The 21541-nt window shown below is 37.3% G+C and overlaps 1 protein-coding gene and 1 pseudogene across 2 annotated transcripts; one reads left to right on the top strand and one right to left on the bottom strand.

The window, feature by feature from the left end:
- Nucleotides 1–8707: 8707 nt before the first annotated feature.
- On the bottom strand, nucleotides 8708–20295 carry LOC145064822 (disease resistance protein RUN1-like; annotated as a pseudogene). Its single transcript, XR_013688103.1, has 9 exons — nucleotides 19768–20295; nucleotides 18203–19343; nucleotides 18039–18104; nucleotides 17019–17243; nucleotides 16185–16931; nucleotides 15467–16048; nucleotides 15296–15393; nucleotides 8977–9103; nucleotides 8708–8909 (listed from the first exon to the last, which is right to left on the bottom strand). The product of XR_013688103.1 is annotated as a disease resistance protein RUN1-like (transcript).
- A 110-nt stretch (nucleotides 20296–20405) lies between these two features.
- On the top strand, nucleotides 20406–21032 carry LOC145064073 (toll/interleukin-1 receptor-like protein). Its single transcript, XM_079011592.1, has 2 exons — nucleotides 20406–20879; nucleotides 20985–21032. Exons 1-2 carry the CDS (start codon nucleotides 20406–20408, stop codon nucleotides 21030–21032), a joined length of 522 nt encoding a protein of 173 aa, XP_078867718.1.
- The last annotated feature ends 509 nt before the right edge of the window (nucleotides 21033–21541 follow it).

The following is a 21541-nucleotide window of genomic DNA, read 5'->3' as shown; positions in this document are numbered from 1 at the left end:
TAGGAATGGGTAACGACTGAACCTTAATGTGAGGCCTCTGATGTTCGGCCTTGACCTTTCTGCAGGTCAAGCACCGCTCCATGAACCATGCAATCTCCCGATTCATGCAGAGCCACCAATAAGTCAACCTTAGATCCCTATACATATCTGTGGCCCCTAGGTGAATAGAGAACTTGGATCTGTGTGCTTCCTCCAGGATCTTTTGTCTCACACCCCCGGTTACCGGTACCCACATCTGGTTACACTGTGTTAGAAGACCTCGACTATCCCAAACAAACAAGGGAAATTGACCTTGAATCCGCTCTATATTCCAGTTCTCTTTCTTCAAGACCTCCACTTGAACCTCCTTGATCATATCTAGCAATGGAGAGATCATTGTCATCCTCAAACAAACGTTCCCAATCGGGGACCCCGCTGTCTTACGGCTCAAAGCATCGGTCACCATGTTGGCCTTTCCTGGATGGTATAAGATCTCACAGTCATAATCTTTCAATACATTTAACCACATCCTCTGTCACATGTTTAGGTTCTCTGATCCATCAAATACTTCAAACTTTTGTGGTCAGTGAAAATGGTGCATTGAACTCCATACAAATAGTGCCACCAAATCTTAATGGCAAACACCACATCCCCAAATTCCAGGTCGTAAGTGGGGTATTTCTCCTCGGGAGGCTTCAACTGCCTTGAGGCGTATGCAATCACATACCCTCGGTATATCAGTACAACGCCTAACCCCGAGATTGATGCATCACATTACACTAACAAATCATCCAGCCCCTCAGGTAGTACGAGAATCGGAGCCTCACATAACCTCTGTCTCAGGGTCTCAAAAGCCAACTGCTAATCCGGGCCCCATCGAAATGTCACATTCTTCTTGGTTAGGCGGGTCAAAGGTACCGCAATCTTGGAGAAATCCTAGATGAATCTTCGATAGTAACCCGATAGACCTAAGAAGCTACGTATCTCATATGCGTTCTTTGGTACTTTCCACTACATCACTGCCTCTACCTTGGCTGGATCCACATAAATAATCTCCTTGTTGATGATGTGCCCCAAAAACTGCACCTCTCGCAACCGGAAATCACACTTTAAGAACTTGGCATTAAGCCTTTCCGTTCTTAGTGTCTCCAATACCTCGCTCAAATGCTGCTCGTGCTGCTCCTTGGTCTTAGAATAGACCAAAATATCATCGATAAACATGATCATTGACTGATCCAACATCGGTCTACACACCCTGTTTATGAGGTTCATGAACGTTGTTGGGGCGTTGGTGAGCCCGAATGGAATCACCACAAACTCATAGTGCCCATACCGAGTCCTGAAATCTATTTTCAGTATATCCTCATCCCAAATCCTCATCTGATGGTACCTCGACCGGAGATTAATCTTGGAAAACCAAGATGCCCCCTGTAGCTGATCAAACAAATCATCAATCCTTGGAAGTGGATAACTGTTTTTCACCATTAACTTGTTCAGCTCTCGATAATCAACACACATCTTGTGTGACCCATCCTTCTTTTTCACGAATAGGATCAGTGCTCCCCACGGGGAACTGCTTGAATGGATAAACCCTAGGTCGCGCAGCTCCTGAAGCTGCATAGATAGCTCCTGTATCTTGGGCAGAGCTAGGCAGTACGGTGCCTTGGCTATCGGAGCTGCACCCGACACCAAATCAATGTGAAACTATACTTGCCTCTCCAGAGGCACTCCAGGTAACTCCTCAGGAAAGACATCCCGAAACTCCTGTACACCGGTACACTGTGCTAATTTGTCGAGGTCTCAACCATCGTATCCGAGATATATGCCAATAATCCTGAACAACCCTGCCGAAGAAGTCTCCTAGCCCTCACAGCTGAACGGAGGGTTGGCCCCTGCGAGGCCCTCTCCCAACGAATAACCAGTTCTCCCTCACTTGGGGTTCAAAACCTCACCAGTTGGCGCTCGCAATCTATCATGGCCCTATTGGCCCCTAACCAGTCCATCCTGATGATCACCTTCAACCCTCGCAACAGTATCAGGACTAGATCGACACGAAACCTATCCCCAAGAACATTCAGGACACATTCCCGATACACCCTTGCAACACTCACAGTATGATCGTCCGCAATCTCAACCTGAAGATAGGAGTCCAAAGTCCCTTACGCATCCCAAAACTTCTTGCTAAGTGCAAGATATATAAACGATCAGGTAGCACCCGAGTCGAATAGAACGTGAGCTGACTTACCATTGACCAAAAAGGTCCCTATACATGAGCATATATATATATATATATATATATATATATATATATATATATATATATATATATAGACACACATAAGAAATACAAATCAATATCAAGTAAGAAATATGAAATCTGGCGCTGCCTGAGCCTCCTCGGTAGTCAACTGAAATGCATGACTCTTCACCATTGGAACATCCGCCTCGGCAGGGCCGCCATCCATGATCCTCATCGTGGCGGGTGCAGGCGTAACCACTGCTCCTCCCCTCCCTGTAACCTCAGACAATCGACCTTTTTATGGCCGGTCAGGTTGCAGTGGAAACAAATCAAGCCCTTCTTGGGGCAATCCCTGCTTACGTGGCCCAACTGACCACATGTATAACATACCAGGCCTCATTCCCTGAAAAACACCACCATGAGATCTCCCACACTTGGCACACCGGCTACGGCCCTGCTGGCTCCAACCAGAAGAATCAGAGGTCTTAGGCTTTTTAGTCTGACCTACAACTGTATGTGCCTGCTCTGGTTTCCTCTTGGTGCGAAACTCCAACTCCATCTCTCGCTCACGGGCCTTCTCCACCATCTTGTTTAGGGTTTAGCACCATGTAAAGTTGACAAACTCTCGGATATCATCCCTCAACATGGAATGATACCTCGTACTCCTCATGTCCTCGTCTGTAGTATACTATGGGATCAACAATGCTCGTTCCCGAAACTTGGAGGTGATCTCCGCCATAGTCTCGGTGGTCTGTAGGAGTTCATGGAACTCCCTCACTAATCGCTACACCTCAATAGGTGATGCAAACTCTAGATCAAAGAGACTAACAAACTCTGCCCACATAATCTCAGCCACTTTGGCTGCTCTCACCTGGCTAGTAACCTCTCCCCACCAATCCTAGGTTCGATCCCTCAGCATACATAAAGCAAAACCCACCTTTTCCGCATCAGGGCAAGAACTTGTGTGCTGGGTGTTATCTATGTCCGCCACCCAACGTCGGCTAACTATAGGGTCCCTGACCCTGAAGAATTTTGGCACTCCGCACGCGTTGAACTCCCGAAACGAGGGAGTTCGGGCCCCGTCCTGGCCCACAACAATCTCGGCTTTGAATGCCCTGAGCCTCTCCTCGATGATCTCCATCATCCCTTCCTTGACCGTCCCAAAAATCATTGGGTAGCATCAAGGATGCCCCTCATAACCTCAGCTGCAATAAGTTAGCACAACCTCTCATCAATGGGCTCGGTAGTGTCCCCCGACCCAAATCCAGATCCAGATCCTGATCCTGATCCCCCCTGCTCCAAATCATGTCACCACCATACTGAACTGCAATATCATAAAACGTAATGATCTGGATGTCCAAAAAGGAAATCCTCCCATACTGGTTCTCCTTAGAGCGTCCAGATCTAACATTGGTTCGGGTACTAGTCCTGTGCTTCTAGTAGTACGGGCCCAATACTACCTTCTACACCTATCTGTACCTTCCCCCAAGGCTCTACTGCATAGCTCAAATCCTAGGCTATCCTAATATTTACTCCATCCATATCAAACCATAACTCAATCATAACAGGTTGCCTTATGCATGCAAATTAGACACAAAACATGATCAAATAGACTTTCGAATAACAGAATTTACCTTAAGACCACAACCAGACAAGGAACAAGAAATAAGGCCAAATTAATCATTCTGAGGCTATAAGACCCTAATCGTATACAATTTTGAAAGCATACACATAACAAGATTCATACTATTATCATAACTCGTATATTAGTATAACATGGCTAACATATTAGGGGAACTACTTACTTGGCTCGGCCGATCAAACACATTGTACTCTCCTCTTTTCCATTTTAAGTATTTTTAACTTTGATGTTTGAAAACCATTTTACCATTTCCTTAGTTTGATTCTTGACACACCCGAGAGTGTACCCGAATCCCTCAAACAAAGGCTTAGATACCAACTTGTCATTTTTAAATAGTTAAAAACATTCCCAATAAACCATAAAATCTCAAGTACATTTGTTTTCAAATTCATAACATTAACAATATTATTCAAAACATCAGATTGTCCCATAAAAATGCCTGAGAGAGAGTGCATGCCACATCATCAAGCCTTGCCCTTGCCCTTAGGCCCATATGTACCTGAAACAAATCCACTAACTGTAAGCTAATTCTTAGCGAGTTCCCCTAAGCATACCCTACACAAACCACATAATCACATAATTATATTAGCTATAAAAGCTACATAAACGACATAAGCCATGCATATCAACCTATAAGGATGTCGTGAAAACCCTCTAAGTCTTACTCCGGGTGCCACTGGAACCCCCACATGCTCTTAACCCACTGCCATGGGAACCCCCACATGGTCTTAACTATCTGCCATGGGAACCCCCACGTGGTCTTCCCTAACACAAAAAATATCATATAAACTAAATGTACAACATACTAGGATTCCATGGAAACCATCCAAGGTCTTACACTGAATTCCATGGGAACCCCCACATGGTCTTAGTCTACTGCCACAGGAATCTCCGGGGTCTTCCTTACTAGTATCATAAAGATAACTATCATATCTCATATCCCACAATCAACTAGAATTCCACATAACATATAAATGGGATGGCCTTGTTGACTTCGACCCATTGGTATGGTGAGGAGACTCACCTCTGTCTGCTGAATCCGAAAGCTGCTCTACTAATAGTCTGTGACCACTCGTGTTGAACAATAATACCATTAACCCAAGTTAGGGTTGAACATCATCCAATTAGAGGACCCAAACCCCAAGTCCTTTCATAATGGCCCAAAATGTCTTCCTTTGCTAATGGGCCCAAAGTCCATCTTCAAAATCATTAATGGGCCTCATGGCCCAATAAAGCCCACCCGTAGTAACCATGGCCCAAAATAGATAAGTTGCCCCACTAACTCAAAACGTGACTAGGCCCAATGACTAATTAAGGCCCAAATGGCTTACAAGCCAAAAACAAGTCCAACTCCATCTGAGGTGTGTACGCCTTGTGTACCACCCTGGTACGCGCAGCATACTGAGTCCCTGAGCTGTACGCGCTGCGTACTCTAAGTTACGCCCAACGTACAAAAAGATTAAGCACCTTCTTCCATTAAGTGCTTCATACTCGACATTCTAACGTCCAATATCATATCTAAGCTCATTAAGATGTCCTATGGCATAAAGTTGGCAACTTTATACCCTTGCATGCTATATGGAACATAAAAACTACATTATTCACATTAGGACTTCATATAAAGCTTCAAACTCATGCATGGAGTGTAAATACTCTTCAACCTAGCACCTTGATGCAACTAGCATGCTTACAAAGCTCAGATCTAACCATTTCAATCTATGGAGTTGCTTAACTATCAAGAGAAGGTCCAAAACCAACTAATAGGACTATATAGAAAACCCTAGTTAGACCTAATGAATAAGATGGCAAGATCAAGACTTTATACCTCCAAAGGCTCTTCAAGGTGAACTTGATGCAAATTCTTGAAGCCCAATGCCACTCGAAGCTTTCTTAGCAATTCCTTCTTCTTGAATGAACTCTAAAATGGCTTCAAATACACTCCTTAAGCTCAAAAATACTTTCACAAGGGATCTTTGGTGCAAAAGGGCGAAATGAAGTTATGGAGACTGATTAGGGTTTGGTCTAAGAGGGTTAAGGGTGTTTAAATAGGTGTCAAGTCCATTAATTAGGGTGTTTGCCCTCTGTCGTGTACGCCCTGTGTACCTATACGTACGCCTTGTGTACGCGACCAACCTCTACGTTTATGCATCCTTAGTACGCTAAACATACTCCTAGAGTACGCCCCACGTACTAAGGGGCCTTTTAGGCCATCTTTTCCATTTCAAGGGTCTAAAGAGTAATACCTGATTTAGAGTGTTACAATGTGCAGCGTACTCAGGACTACGCATGACGTACTGGTCAGTCAGCCCAAACTTGCTTCAATGTCTTAACCCATTAAGCTTTAATGTCCAAATTTTATATCCAAGTTCATAAAAGTGTTTTAAGCCATAAATTTACAAACTTTATGCTCTTGCATTCCTTAATACGACTCAAACCATGAATTAAGCCTTCTCTCTCTCTCTCTCTCTCTCTCTCTCTCTCTCTCTCTTTCTCTCTCTCTCACTCACTCACTCACTCACTCTCTCTCTCTCTCTCTTAAATGGTCACCAACTCATGCATGGTTGAGTCTTAACCTTCAAGATATGATTTTTATGACTTCATGCACCTCTAAGAGTCAAAAAGGATAGCTTAAATGGTTTGGAGTAGCCCATACTCCAAAAGACCAAGTTATGGGACCAAAAGATGCTAATTCTTCCCCTAAACCTAGATCTAAGCTAAGAATGAACAATTTCAGACTTTAAACCTCAAATGAGCTAGAAATGATGTACAAACTCTGGATCTAAAAGCTTCTTCTTCTCCTTTGCTTCTCCTCAGGCTTCATTCTTCTTCAAAACCACAAAAGAACACCCCAAAATCTCTTTGTAATCTCAATATGCACTCAAGATGGATGGGGTTTCGAGATTAGCATTAAAAGGAAATGGGGGCTGATAAGGTAAAGAAGGTGAAAGGATTAATGTGCTTAAATAGGGTGCATACCTTAAAATTTAGTGTTTTTCTCTGGCTTGTGTACGCCCAACATATGTAAGGATCACCTCGATCCGCGCATGCAAAGGGTGTACGTCGTGTGTACCTTGTGTATGCCCAACGTACTTGAGTCTAGTCCAAGGTTAAAAGAGTTTTAATGAAAGAGTTTTACCTGACGAATCTGGGCGTTACATAACCGATACCTAAAGACCCATAAGGTTAGTCAAGAAACACCAGACCCCCGTAAGAGCAAACAAACTACTAACACCCATACCCCATAAATATTTTTCTACCTAACAAGAGGTATTTTTTCTCGTCCATCTCATCCCCAAGAATAATTTATTTCATAAAGTTTCTAACTTAGATAAAAACACCTTTATGAGGTTTATAAATCGATATGAAGTAAGTTGGAACAACACCGAGCATTGATTTGACTAGGGTCAACCTCGTGCCTATCGATAAGGTCTTAAATTTCCAATTCAAAAGTTTAGAAACAACCTTCGTACACCATTTCTCGCCAAGAATCCAAACGATTCATATTATCGCCATCAATAATGTTGGTGTAAGTTTATATAGTTTTAGAGTTATTACACAATACACAAATAATCTAGTAGAGAAGATGCAATAGCCGATTTAGATGAGGCTCTTAAGGTAATTTAGGACATGTTTCACTTTTTATGTCATCTTCATGTGTTTTACTTAATTATTTTTATCTGTTCCTTTTTGTTGTTGTTGGCTGACAATAAGGTAGAAATAGAGAAATTTAATCGGTAAACGTAATGTGAAGGCTTCTATATGTTTCCTTAATGTTTATTTAATTTATAATTTACTTATGCTATAAAGACTATTTTCTATCTTTTTTAGGTAATAAGACAGCAAAAATAGTATTTCAAAAATAATAATAATATGGTAGTGTTTGTTTGTTTGTTTTTGTTTTTGTTTTTTGTTTTTTGTTTTTTTTGTTTTTTTGTTTTTTTTTATGGAACGACAAATCTACTATATTCTACTCCTACAATTCTCCTAAATCTTCACCTATGTCCCTCACGGGACATGAACCCTCGACCTCAAAGAGGGAGGACAACACTAGATACCGCTAGGCTAGAAGCTCTTTGTCATATACACATTGAGGTAATTTTGGTGCCTTTCCTCAATGTTTTTAACAATTGAGAAAATAGCAATGCACTTATGGAAATTGAATAAAAACGTAAATAAGGTAAAATGTATAAAAAGTAAGGAATTAATTGGCGAAACCCCCATTTTCTAGACATTGTGTATTAAGTCTTCAAAATACAAATTGTCTGTCATAATTAGATTTCATAAATGTATTTCTGTTTTTTCAAAAGGTACATAAAATTGCGACATACAATATACAATGTTTGTTGTAAATGCATGTTGTTATAAAAGTACATAAACAATCACGACATACAATGTTTGTCGTAAATGCATGTCATATATGAATGACCGACAGATGTCTGTCATCTTTCATTTATGTATAAGGCTTCAAGGGCAGACATTTATATGTCATTTATACCCTTAAATAACACATGCATCTAATTAAAAGCCTTTTTTCTACTAGTAACATGAGCCTCGCTGCCACATACATTTAAGATACAAATCCTTATAACAAATTTTCCTAATAACAACGCCACCCATCGCCATAATCCAATATCAAACCAAAGATTTATCTTCAAGACTTCCAAAAGCATCACCTTGCACCATCATAAATTTGGTATACTCTCAAAAGAATTTCAGGCCTCTGCATCCATTTAATATATATATATATATATATATATATATATATATATATATATATATATATATATATATATATATATATATATATATATATATATATATATATATATATATATATATATATATATATATATAAAAGCTCATCATCTCCTATCTCCATTTTCCTTGTAATAAACATCTTATCCTTCTGGTATCTTTCCATATGCCTGATCAGATCTAGTGACGCCTGCGCAATAAGTTGGGGCTCACACTCCAGCAGTTTCATGTTGCTTGTTGAGGATATCAAATACTACAATTTTGAATACTGGTATTGAAGCTAAATAACATCACCTGTAAAATATAACACAAATAAAATGACAGATAATGTTTTGAATTATCATATAATATCACCGTTTACCCGCTTAGATATTATAGTTTCCTCTCATGCTCTCTTTTCTCTTCTCTTTGTATTCCCTTGATAGCATCCCTTTTACTGTATCCGCCTTCATCAATCTTTCCTCCATACCCATACTTCTACTATCAACCTTTGATAACTCAAAATAAAGCACAACTTCAATTTTAAATCTAAGATCAAATCAATATGCAATTTAGATTAAATCAAATAAACCTACATCGGAGGACACCATAAAAAAATTGAAAAAAAAATACAAATTATAAAATCGAACATAGTACTATATCAGAGGGGAAAAAAAATTAGAATTGTTTTTAATCATTAAAATTGAATCATAGATCATAAAAACTGAATCATGGATCATCAAAAATGATCCATGCTTCAAATATAATAATCCAAAGTTTTTTTCCATTTTTCTTCTTTCTGATATAGTATTATGCTCGATTTTATAAATTGTATTTTTTTTAAAAAATTTTTAAAGGTTTCCTCGCGAGTTCTCACCGAAAAAAAGTCCTCACCCGATCGTCTCTCTCTCTCTCTCTCTCTCTCTCTCTCTATATATATATATATATATATATATATATATATATATATATATATATATATATATATATAGGTTGATTTTATTTATATATATAAAATGGGTCGAACCCTTGATTCCTAGATTGTTGATTTTATTTTTGTTAGGTTTAAGTCCGACGAGAAAAATATTCTACAACTAGCAATTCATTTATTTTCAAACCGAACAATTTAGTATCTATTATTTGATCGACTAATCCATTATTTAGAATGGTTGAAGAGTCGAATGATTTGGCAATTCCTCACAGGGGGATGAAACGAGAGAATTGTGAATTAGAACTCTAGATTTTTGTTCATCCCTCGCCACAATAGTATCTTGGGGTTTGCAGCGATAATTTGCTATATCTACTATACGACCATTGACTAAAATATGTTTATGGTTAACTAACTAGCGACCTCCCGAAGTAGTCGGAGCCATACCCAAGCAAAAAGAATGTTATCAAGGCGCATTTCAAGTAATTATAGTAAAACCTGACCTGTTGACCCTTTTGCCTTTCCATTGATACGAACGTATTTAAGTAATTGTCGTTCTGTAAGACCATAATCAAAAAACAATTTTTGTTTTTCTTCTAGGCAAATTTGATATTGAGATTTTTTCCATGAACGCGATTGGTTTCTAAGATCACTTCAGCTCTGGGCCTTTTGTTAGTTAACCCTGGTAAAGCCCCAAGGTGGCGAATTTTTTTGAAACAAGGACCTCGGTAATGCGACATGAAGACTCCTTATTTATATTTAATTATTAATTCTTATTGATGAAATTTCATTATACAGAATAAATCTAAACTAAAAATGAACTAAATTCTAAATAAAGTGAAATTTACTTGGTTATTCTATTAAAGAATAATGAGATGAGTTGGATAAATGTCCAGATCTTTATATTCTATCTATAGAAAAAGAAAATGATTTTTTCGTTAGATAGTTGAAAATTCCTATCACATAATAAATCAAGGGCTTTTGCCAAAAGAGGTGAACATTTTTTTTTCAATATTCTTTGATTTCAAGGATGCATCATCAATCACGTAAAACATAGAGTAAAATAAATAGAGAAAAGTCGACTATTGGAATCGAACCGATGACCATCGTATTACAAATGCGATGCTCTAACCTCTAAGCTAAGCAGACTCACATAACATAAATTCGATATGTATAAGAATTCAATAAACTCTTAGAATCTTTGATATTCACTATTATACTATTTTAATTCTTAGCTATTCATATTCTCTATTCATAATGAATATTAATATATTAAAGAATAGAATATAGAATTTCAAATAACTATTAAATATTATAGAATATGGCGATTGATCTAGCGATATAGAATTTACATTTTTTTTTTTATCACAATTAAATATTTTTTTTATATGAAAAGAATCGACCGTTAAAGTATTCGAAATTTCACGGGTAAATGAGTGGAAGAGAAGCATATGTATAGCGTATGTATCCACCTATATTGAATTGCCGGTACAGAAATGAAAAAAATCATTTTTGATTGGACCGAATATAAGGCTACTATAGATATAGAAGATGAAAGAGGATAGAGAAGAAATCAAAGACAAATAGGAGAAAACACTTTTTCTAGACAAGAATCGGCATCTATCTAATGAATTCAACGGTTTCGGTATAAATGAAAGAAAAAGGGCAACGGGATCACAATGAGATTTTCATCTCAAAAAGGGGGATATGGAGAAATCGGTAGACGCTACGAATTTAATTAGATTGAGCCTTGGTATGGAAACTTACCAAGTGATAACTTTCAAATTAAGAGAAACCTTGGAGTTAATAAAATGGGCAATCCTGAGCCAAATCAGGTTTTCCAAAAACAAACAATGGTTTAGAATGCGAAAATAAAAAAGGATAGGTGCAGAGACTCGATGGAAGCTATTCTACCGAATGGAGTTGATTGTTTTACATTAGTAGGGGAATCCTTCTATCGAAACTTTAGAAAAGATGAAGGATAAACCTGTATACATACTAGAGAAGAATTGTTGTTAATTGATTCCATATTGAAGAAAGAATCAAATATTCATTGATCAAACCATTCACTCCATAGTCTGATAGATCTTTTGAAGAACCGAATCACTAATTAATCGAATGAGAATAAAGACAGACTCTCGTTCTACATGTCAATACCGGCAAGAATGAAATTTATAGTAAAAGGAAAATCTGTCGATTTCAAAAATCGTGAGGGTTCAAGTCCCTTAATCCCCAAAAAGATCATTTGGCTCTCTAACTCTTTATCGTATCCTTTTTTTCTTTATCATTTTTTCGTTAGCGGTTCAAAACTCCTTATGTCTTTCTCATTCACTACTCTTTATACAATGACCGTAAAACTACATGTGTTATATATGATACATGTACAAACGAACATCTTTGAGCAAGGAATCCCCATTTGACTGATTCATGATCAATATTTTTATTCATACTGAAACTTACAAAGTTGTTTTAACAAATTATAGCTATGTGATGAGGGTTTGTAATACCCTTTCAATTGACATAGACCCAAGTTCTCTAGTAAAATGAAAATGATCAAACCATTCACTCCATAGTCTGATAGATCTTTTGAGAACCGAATCACTAATTAATCGAATGAGAATAAAGACAGACTCTCGTTCTACATGTCAATACCGGCAAGAATGAAATTTATAGTAAAAGGAAAATCTGTCGATTTCAAAAATCGTGAGGGTTCAAGTCCCTTAATCCCCAAAAAGATCATTTGGCTCTCTAACTCTTTATCGTATCCTTTTTTTCTTTATCATTTTTTCGTTAGCGGTTCAAAACTCCTTATGTCTTTCTCATTCACTACTCTTTATACAATGACCGTAAAACTACATGTGTTATATATGATACATGTACAAACGAACATCTTTGAGCAAGGAATCCCCATTTGACTGATTCACGATCAATATTTTTATTCATACTGAAACTTACAAAGTTGTTTTAACAAATTATAGCTATGTGATGAGGGTTTGTAATACCCTTTCAATTGACATAGACCCAAGTTCTCTAGTAAAATGAAAATGAGTATAAGACATGAGGAATAGTTTGGATATCTCGGTTGGTAGAGCAGAGGACTGAAAATCCTCGTGTCACTGGTCCAAATCTGGTTCCTACCACATGATTAATTTTTATGAGTCTCTATTCTACCAATTAATTGATATGAATACATATTCATTAAGAGTCTGGATAATAATACATATTCTCCATCTCGTTCTTTAGAACCTCACTTATTTGATTTTTATAGAACCCAATATATATATATATATATATATATATATATATATATATATATATATATATATATATATATATATATATATATATATATATATATATATATATGGTAAAAGTTCAAATGAGAACCACTAAAAGTTAAGAACCATTTGATTAAAGGTATTTTTGTCTATTTAACATAAACAATACAAAAACATACAAATGCTTTATTTTAAAATCAGATCTATCTTTTCAAATTATAAATCATTTCAAACTCTCCCACCATTTTTGAAGAACACACATTCCCTGTTACCACCACCACCTAATGAGGCTGTCACCATCGTCTCCGGCACCATCGTTTCTCGCATCACCCCCACCATCAGAGAACGACTGTTGGAAGACCGCCTTCACCTCCCTCCACTGTTGTTGTTCTACCACCACCTCCGCCACTCTAGACATCCAACTTTATATTTTTCCGGCAGCCTCCAGATCTGTGATTTTCCAACGGTCTCCAGATCTGCGATTTTTCAACTTCAGATGATCGATTTTCCTACTAATGTTGCACTGGACCTTCCAGATTTGTGATTTTCCAACCACCACCACCTCCTACACCTCTCGATTCTGCTCTACGACGATGACAAGCAACATCATCTCCTCGTATCAGATTGATGTTGAAGCACCGATGAAGCACAACGAACTCGCTTCCATCTCTTTCTGGATGATCTTCGATGAAAAGCCACTAGATCTGTATCAGATATGATGTGTTTGAGTTCTAACACTGATGAACACCACCATTACATTCAACCGCCACCATCATTAATGTCTTGCAGCTCCGGTGAAACTCTTCTAGGTCATCTCCATCTCTTTCTATCAGTTCTCCACTTACACACCACCAGATCTGCATCAAATCTGATGTGTTTGATGTATTCTAGGTGTTGATATGGTGGTTATTATGTACTTCATGATAGTCGACGCCTTGATGGTGGTTCCACCACCTGGTCTGATTAGTTTCTCCTCCTCCCCTTCTTGTATTTCTTATGTAGTTTTTCTCCATCATTGATGATCACATCATACCAGATCCACATAGATCTAATAAGATCTGACATTTAGATGTGATTTCATAAAGCCTTTTGTTTTCTAACAAGCTTCCTCGCCTCAGATCGTCTGAAAAGCCACCAAACGTCATCAACCTCTTAGATTTAAAGCCAAAGACGTACCAATTTCTCAAATGTAGTAAGATATGGTTGTGCTTGATGCATTTTCATACATAGATCTGGTGTTTATAGAGCATTTCTGCTGTTTTTACATGTGAGTTACCTATGATAGGATGCCACTAAGATTGGCAATGAAAGAAGCATGATGACAATCCAAAAGGCATATGAGTGATCGATATAAGCGAAGAATTCAAAGCAATACTATAACAACACTCACAATGCAGGCTCAAAAGCAAGAGGAAAGATTAGACCTACAGCAACAAGGTACACTTTTTGAATATATAAAAGATTCCACTAATATTACACTCGAGGTTGATAAGCTATCAAATTGAAACACCTTATACTTTAAGGAAAAATTAGAAGATTAGGCACATGTTGAACTTCACCATGACACTATTACGGTAGCCAAGTCCTTTTTGGACTACCACTAAGTTAGAAGTACCCTTCTACGAAGAAAGCAAATGAAAAAAGGGATATCACAAATGTGTAGGTTGCTCGGAGCAAATCAATGCTGTAAAAAAGGTCACCATCAACAATCTTTAATCAAATGAAGACAAAACACAGTTGCAGAAAAATAGCAACTTCAAAGGAACTACTAATGGAACGTTAGAAAAGAAAAGGAGGGAACCCAGCAAAGAAAAGACAAATAAAACACTCAAACAGTGGCAAAAACCAACTCGCAAAATGGTGGGTGATAGCTAGTGCCCTGAATCTGGTCCCAAATTCATCCAACAAATTTGATTATGGACTATGAAGACTGTAACGGGTTTCATTTCCACACAATATATGTTGCGAAGAAAATATAGAACACACAGGAATTTACGTGGTTCACACCATCAAGGTAGTCAAGCTACGTCCACAAGCAAACTAAAGAGATTTCTATTGATTTCATAGTGAGGATGAGGTGCAAAACTGTAGAATTAAGGTTGAAGATAAAGATGAATGGAAGAAGGAGAAGTCAAATATACCAAAATACACTTAAAACAAGCCATTGTCACAGAAAATGGATTGATCAATGGTCATAAGCTGATCGTGTTGGTTTATAGGTTTTATCGACCAAATATGGAGAGAGTGGTATTTTGGACCAACCATTCAAAAAAAAACAACTGACCGAAACTACACATTAAGGAATGGTCCAGGGAAGAAATTACTAGTTATTCTAATAATAAACAAAAACCTCCACAATAGCATGGGATACCTCAAATGTTCATTTCTATGAAATGGGTTTGGTTGAGGGATTTAAGCAACAAACTGATTTAAATTCACAGACAACTAATGGTAATTCATGCCAAAAAGAATGGATAAAGAATAAATATACATACATTCAGTCCAGGCATAGCGTAGGGTCTGAAAGTTTTGAGCTCCATAAATGATGCTTTTAAGTGTTGTGTCTGACGAGATTTTCTCCATCCTCGTAACTCTATGACAGTGTGTGATGTAAGGATCCTATCATTATTTGTAGACTAAAACCATCAGCAAAAACAGGATCGTACCTGTAGAGGGAATGGTATCACCAAGTAGCACCTTTAACCAATCAGGGGTGGTTATCTTGAAGTAATCGCGACGACAAAGATAGTAGGCTCCTGTGGTCAGCTCAAAGTCAGATAGATCTCCTCCAATTACCTCTTCCTCTTTCGTGTAACTTTTGCAGTTTTCTAGCTCTAATTCACCATCATCTATGTAAACAAAGCTGGCACTACACTCGCTTACCATCAATCCATTCCCCACAATGGACACATTGATTTCATCACCAGTGTCTAATATGTTCCAATTGGCCAATAGCTTAACCACACAGCATCTTCATAAAATCTCGGTTGGCAATAGACCATAGGGTTGTACATCCAATCAAGACCCTTGGTTATATTTCTTATTTTGATGAACAAAACCCACATATCTTCATCCTCGCCTGATAGACTGTATAAGCAGGTTACATTTAATCCTCGGATCATATGTTTTTCAGTAGAAGGCACACGAAAGGATAAGAACGGAATCGATGACATATAATCAGGAATTGGCATGTTTTCATCCCTTATGCCTGGCAGATATGTGCTCATTATACCATATTCATACAACACCTGCCCACACAAATTGAACAAATATCTACTTAATCATATGCTAACCAATTTCTCGGAATAGATGTGTTTTTGTGTGCTTATTCATGAACTTGAGAGAGAGAGAGAGAGAGAGAGATAGAGAGAGAGAGAGAGGTACCTGGATAGGCAGGTCTCTCTCTTTAGTAATCTCATCACCCACTAGGTCCACCCAGTAATCTTGATATGCTTTGATCCATTTCATATGACCCAAATCGGCTTCATCATGTTTTGCTATTGGCACCAATTTGAAAAGGCCTTGAATTTCAGAGATTTTGTTACAACCTCGATATACAAATTCCCGTAATCTGAACCGGGTTGATTCAAATGTTATTTTCTCCAGTGAAAAACACCAATTTGTATACAACTCTTCTAGCGAACTTGGGAGACATAGGAGGGACTTGAGAATTGGACAAAAAGTCAATTCTAGTACCCGAAGAGTTTTAAGATTAAGGCTATTGGGCAGGACCTCAAATAGATTATTTCCTAAATTCATGTAAAATAATGATTGGTCACTAGAAACCACTGGAACATCATTGTTTTTTACAAGGTTGCAGTTATTGAGAAACAACAATTTTAGCGAGTCTGGTAATAAAAACGGAGATTGTTGAATTCCTGCATCAGTGCATACACCTGGAAACTGTTGCGCATGATTTAAGTAGCTCTTTAAAGTCTTCATAAGATACTTGCACCCTGTAAAGTCCAATAGAGCAAGACTCTTAAGGCCTCCGATGGATTCACAAACATGAGTAAGATTGCTACAGATCCAGAGAATCAAACTCTCAAGATTTGGAAGTCGGGAAAGATTGTGGATACTGACAAGTTCGTAACACTCTTTAAGATTTAGAATCTTCAGTGAATTAAGAACCTATTCCAAGAATAAAACCTAATTAATTTATCATTGTTCATTACACAAATATTTTCCAAGGTAAACTGAACATAGAATTATTCCTACCTTGGGAGGTTCAAACCTTTTCAAATTTCCATAACTCATATCTATAGCCACCAAGCTGCTCATCAATAAGCCGGAGGGTATTGTTTCTAAAGGACATCCATGCCAGCACAACCATCTTAGTTCTGGAAAATTGATCTTATAAGACCCTGAGAGTACTACAAATTTGAGCTGGAGCAATTTTAGTTTGTCCATCTTTGCAAGTGAACCAGTTTTAAGGGTTAATGGCTGCAAATTTAGCATTAAGTGAATAAATTAGTATACCTCATATATGAGTGAAATTTCGATTTACTTCTAACTAGTAGGTGTTTGGCAAAAAGATGTAATGTAAGAAGAAGATAATAGTGAAATTTCGAAAATCTTGAAAGTAAATTAAGTTAGGGGTTGAAGTTTGAAAACATTATAATGAATATATCAAACAAAACGACATATTATGGTGTGTTTGGGTACCTAAGCTTATATACATTTAAGGGTATATTTACATTTTTCCCAAAGAATTATAGGATGGAATTCAACCCGGATACAACCCAAATTCTAGAGCAACTTTACATGCATAGTTACTGTTGAAAACAGCAGAGTGATTATAGTTGCACACAATGGCATGTCAAAGGGAAGCAACCAGTCATACAGCTCATCTACCGATCATATTCAACAAATCTAACACTACTCAACCATCATGGGAGTTAGAAAAATAGTGATTACGTTCAAGTTCTAAACATGAGAAGTTAATGCTTAGAGTTCCTTGTTCAGTGTTGAACTAGGAAGACATCTACCTTAATTGAAGATGTCATTCCAAGTTGAAGCAATAGCTAATAGCCTGTTTGAATTTCCATGTTTCTCATTTCATTTATTTATCCACTAGAAAGTTGGTCAAATTGGTAAGGTCATAAGGACTAGATTAGATCTTTAGGACTCATAAGTTTCCTACTCACAGTGATGTATGACAATTATGTATCACGATAATAACTGTAATTATTCCCTTGATTTATTAATAAACCACATTAATTCACTTCTTTGGCTTACATCTGATCTCATCTCTTCCTCGAGCTTTCGCATGTCAAGTACTAGACCTTCAATTGAATCTGAACCCTATTAAGGAAAGACATGAAATAAGAGGACACTTTTTAGCATGGTAGGCTGTGATAGGGCAAGTAAATTTAAAGATACACATAAAAGCTCTTAATTACCTTTCCTTTTCCCAACAAACGATAAGATTCATAATTTTGCGAGACTCTACTACGTTTTGCAGGATCTTTGGACTCTTGAAGGACTATGTTTCTTGCCATCTCTTGAAGCAGTTGATGCATTATCAGTTTGTTACTTGGTGATACGGTAAGAAGGCATTTGTTAATTAGAGTCATGATCCCAGATTTTGCATGCCAGTCATGCTCCAATATCTTTACCACATAATCCTCATATTCACCAACAAAGAAAAAAGCAATATGCAAAAACAACTCTTTGTTACTGGCTCGTGGCAAGGAGTCGAAGCTCTTTTGTAGTATACCTTGGATTTTACAGTCAAGCTCACCTTTCAATGGATAAAGTGAATTCAATGTACTTTCCCAAATCTCTATTATGTTACTTTGTTTCCTTGGGTCCTCAGCATCAACAAATAGAGAAGAGCCCAGTACTTTAAGAGCTAGTGGGTTTCCACCACAATACTTCGTTAATTCAACTGCGAGCTCCTTGAAACCTTCCATGGGAATTTTGGATCCAAATGCATGGCAACTTAAAAGCTCTAATGATTCATGATCATTCAACAATTCAAGTTTTTCAACCTGGCACCTCCAAGATATGGACCCAAACCATGCATTTATATCTAGAAGTCTCGTAGTTATTATGATCTTACTTTTTGTATGGAACGCCTTTGTTCCAAGTAAAGCACCTAATTCCTCATGTCCATCAATGTCATCAAGAACAATAAGCACCCTTTTCACTTGTAAGGCCTCCTCGACCTTCCTTGTACCCTCTGAAACATTAGATATCCTGGCATTCCTTCCGCCTAAAATGTCTGTGAGAAGTTGTTTTTGTAGCCCAAGCAAACCGAAAGGCTGTTTGGAGTGCTTTCCAATCTCTTCAAGGTAACTGCTGCTTTCAAAATCCTGCTTGTTTGAGTTATAAATGAATTGGGCCAGTGTCGTTTTGCCAATGCCTCCCATGCCACAAATTGCTAAAACATTAGGACCAGATTGCTCATTTTTCAACCAAGAATCGATACCTATAGCTCGAGTGTCCATTCCAATTAGATGAGCTGGAGTACTTACTAGTTTCATATCTAGTTTACAATCAATTGCATCAACCACATTTGCGATAAAGTCTGTTTCAGATCTGCAATTACAAAAAGGATAAAGAAAATGAGCAGGAATGCGGATAATGCCATACCATTAGTTCGAATTAAAATTGTAGATTTAACATAAATAAATGGGGGAAATTTTATCCAGTGAGAAAAAAAGAAACTCTTTGGCTCCAGTCATGAGTCAAACTTGTATATGATGCATCAAGAAGCTTTCAGCTGTTGACTTATTGACATAACTAATGAAATCATCGCAGTATTTTCCAAACTTCTCAATCAAAGAAATAATAATATGCTAAAGTTATCAAAACATTTATCAACAAAAAATCCACAGGTAGAGACCAAAATTTTGCTCCATGTTAAGATTAATATATAATTGTCAAATTGTTAGACAAAGTCGCATCAGTTGAATTGTATTTAAGTAATGATTGAATTACAAGAAGAGAAGCAATGGCATACCCGGACAGAACCATGCCGGCCAAATCAGCTACCTCCTTAAGAGCTTTCTTCCACAGGTTCACGTTGTGATCTGTCCACTTTGAAGAGGCTTTGACTTCAATTGCAAAAGTTTTATTTTGTTTCCTCACATCAGAAGGATCAACGTGATAAAAAACAGGTAGAACGAAATGATTGTGCTCCCTTTTTTGTTGGAGGATCAACATAAGCTCGTCCAGGCACCAAGAGGAAGTTGCATAGTTCTCTGACAACACAACTATTGAAGCCCTAGATTCTTTGATTGCTCTCTGGATCTCCGGCTTCAGTTCTTCACCCCTGTTGATATCGTCGTTATCCCTAAAAGCATCAATTCCTGATTGTTTTAATGTTTTGTAAAGATGATCGGTAAAAGAATAACGAGTATCTTCGCCTCTAAAGCTTAGAAAAACGTCATAGCTGCTGCCATTAGCGCCAGGAGAAGAAATAGAAGTCATTGAAACTGGATCTAAAAAGAATGAAAAGTAAGTCAACGGCAAAATTTTCATCTATTTAAACTGATATCGGCTGGGCCGCTGACCAACATCTAAAACAAGGTTAGAACATATACCTGACCAACATCCATCTTTATCAACAAATAACTTACTATATATCAGTTTAAATAGATGAAAATTTTGCCGTTGACTTACTTTTCATTCTTTTTAGATCCAGTTTCAATGACTTCTATTTCTTCTCCTGGCGCTAATGGCAGCAGCTATGACGTTTTTCTAAGCTTTAGAGGCGAAGATACTCGTTATTCTTTTACCGATCATCTTTACAAAACATTAAAACAATCAGGAATTGATGCTTTTAGGGATAACGACGATATCAACAGGGGTGAAGAACAGAAGCCGGAGATCCAGAGAGCAATCAAAGAATCTAGGGCTTCAATAGTTGTGTTGTTAGAGAACTATGCAACTTCCTATTGGTGCCTGGACGAGCTTATGTTGATCCTCCAACAAAAAAGGGAGCACAATCATTTCGTTCTACCTGTTTTTTATCACGTTGATCCTTCTGATGTGAGGAAACAAAATAAAACTTTTGCAATTGAAGTCAAAGCCTCTTCAAAGTGGACAGATCACAACGCCTTCGCCGGAATGGTGTTCATATTATTAAATACTATATCATTGTGGGCTCTCCATATGCACCAAAACGCGCCATAACAAATGCTAGTTAACATTTTCCTTTTTTTTTTTTTCGAACAGTTCCTCCATCTAGCTGCAAAATCCAGAACCTCCATCATTATCATATAATAATTGCTATATTATTTTCAACATATCGTTTCTAATAATTTTATTATTTCCAAATAATCATTTTCATCAATTTTATTATCATCAAAATATTTTGTTCAATCTTATTATTTTCTTCTATTTCATAAGAGATATATTTTTTTTTCAAACTTATTATATTTGTTATATTACAGTGATATAAATATAATTATAAGAAATATATGAACTCAATAACACATCTAATAATTGTTGATGGATATAGATTAACTAATCTTCACCATACCCGATACAAACAACCATTTATTGAAAACTATCATTTATATCACTCTTACATCTTGTATATGTATGATGTATCGAATCATGATTGTTGGAATTTCATTCAATAATGAAGTATGTGCCACGGGTGGTTCCCCATTCAAGTCAAATCCAGCATGAGCATTGGCGTATTGGTTCCTCAATCTGGTAAGAACATTGGACTATTCGTTCCTCGATTAAGTCCATCTAGTATGAATATTGTCTTACTACTTCCTTAT

The sequence above is a fragment of the Lactuca serriola genome, chromosome 7, assembly GCF_051521515.1.
Source record: "Lactuca serriola cultivar US96UC23 chromosome 7, Lser_US96UC23_V15, whole genome shotgun sequence".
Classification (NCBI taxonomy): Eukaryota; Viridiplantae; Streptophyta; class Magnoliopsida; order Asterales; family Asteraceae; genus Lactuca; species Lactuca serriola.
The sequence above is the reverse complement of the archived record's forward strand: the minus strand, read 5'-3'. Positions and strand labels throughout refer to the sequence as shown.

What these genes read in the sequence shown, in the direction of transcription:
- LOC145064073 (XM_079011592.1), top strand. Translation starts at nt 20,406, where the DNA reads ATGAAAATTTTGCCGTTGACTTACTTTTCATTCTTTTTAGATCCAGTT. An exon ending in ACAACGCCTTCGCCGGAATG is followed by an intron (nt 20,880 to 20,984) that starts GTGTTCATATTA and finishes TTTTTCGAACAG; the next exon opens with TTCCTCCATCTAGCTGCAAA.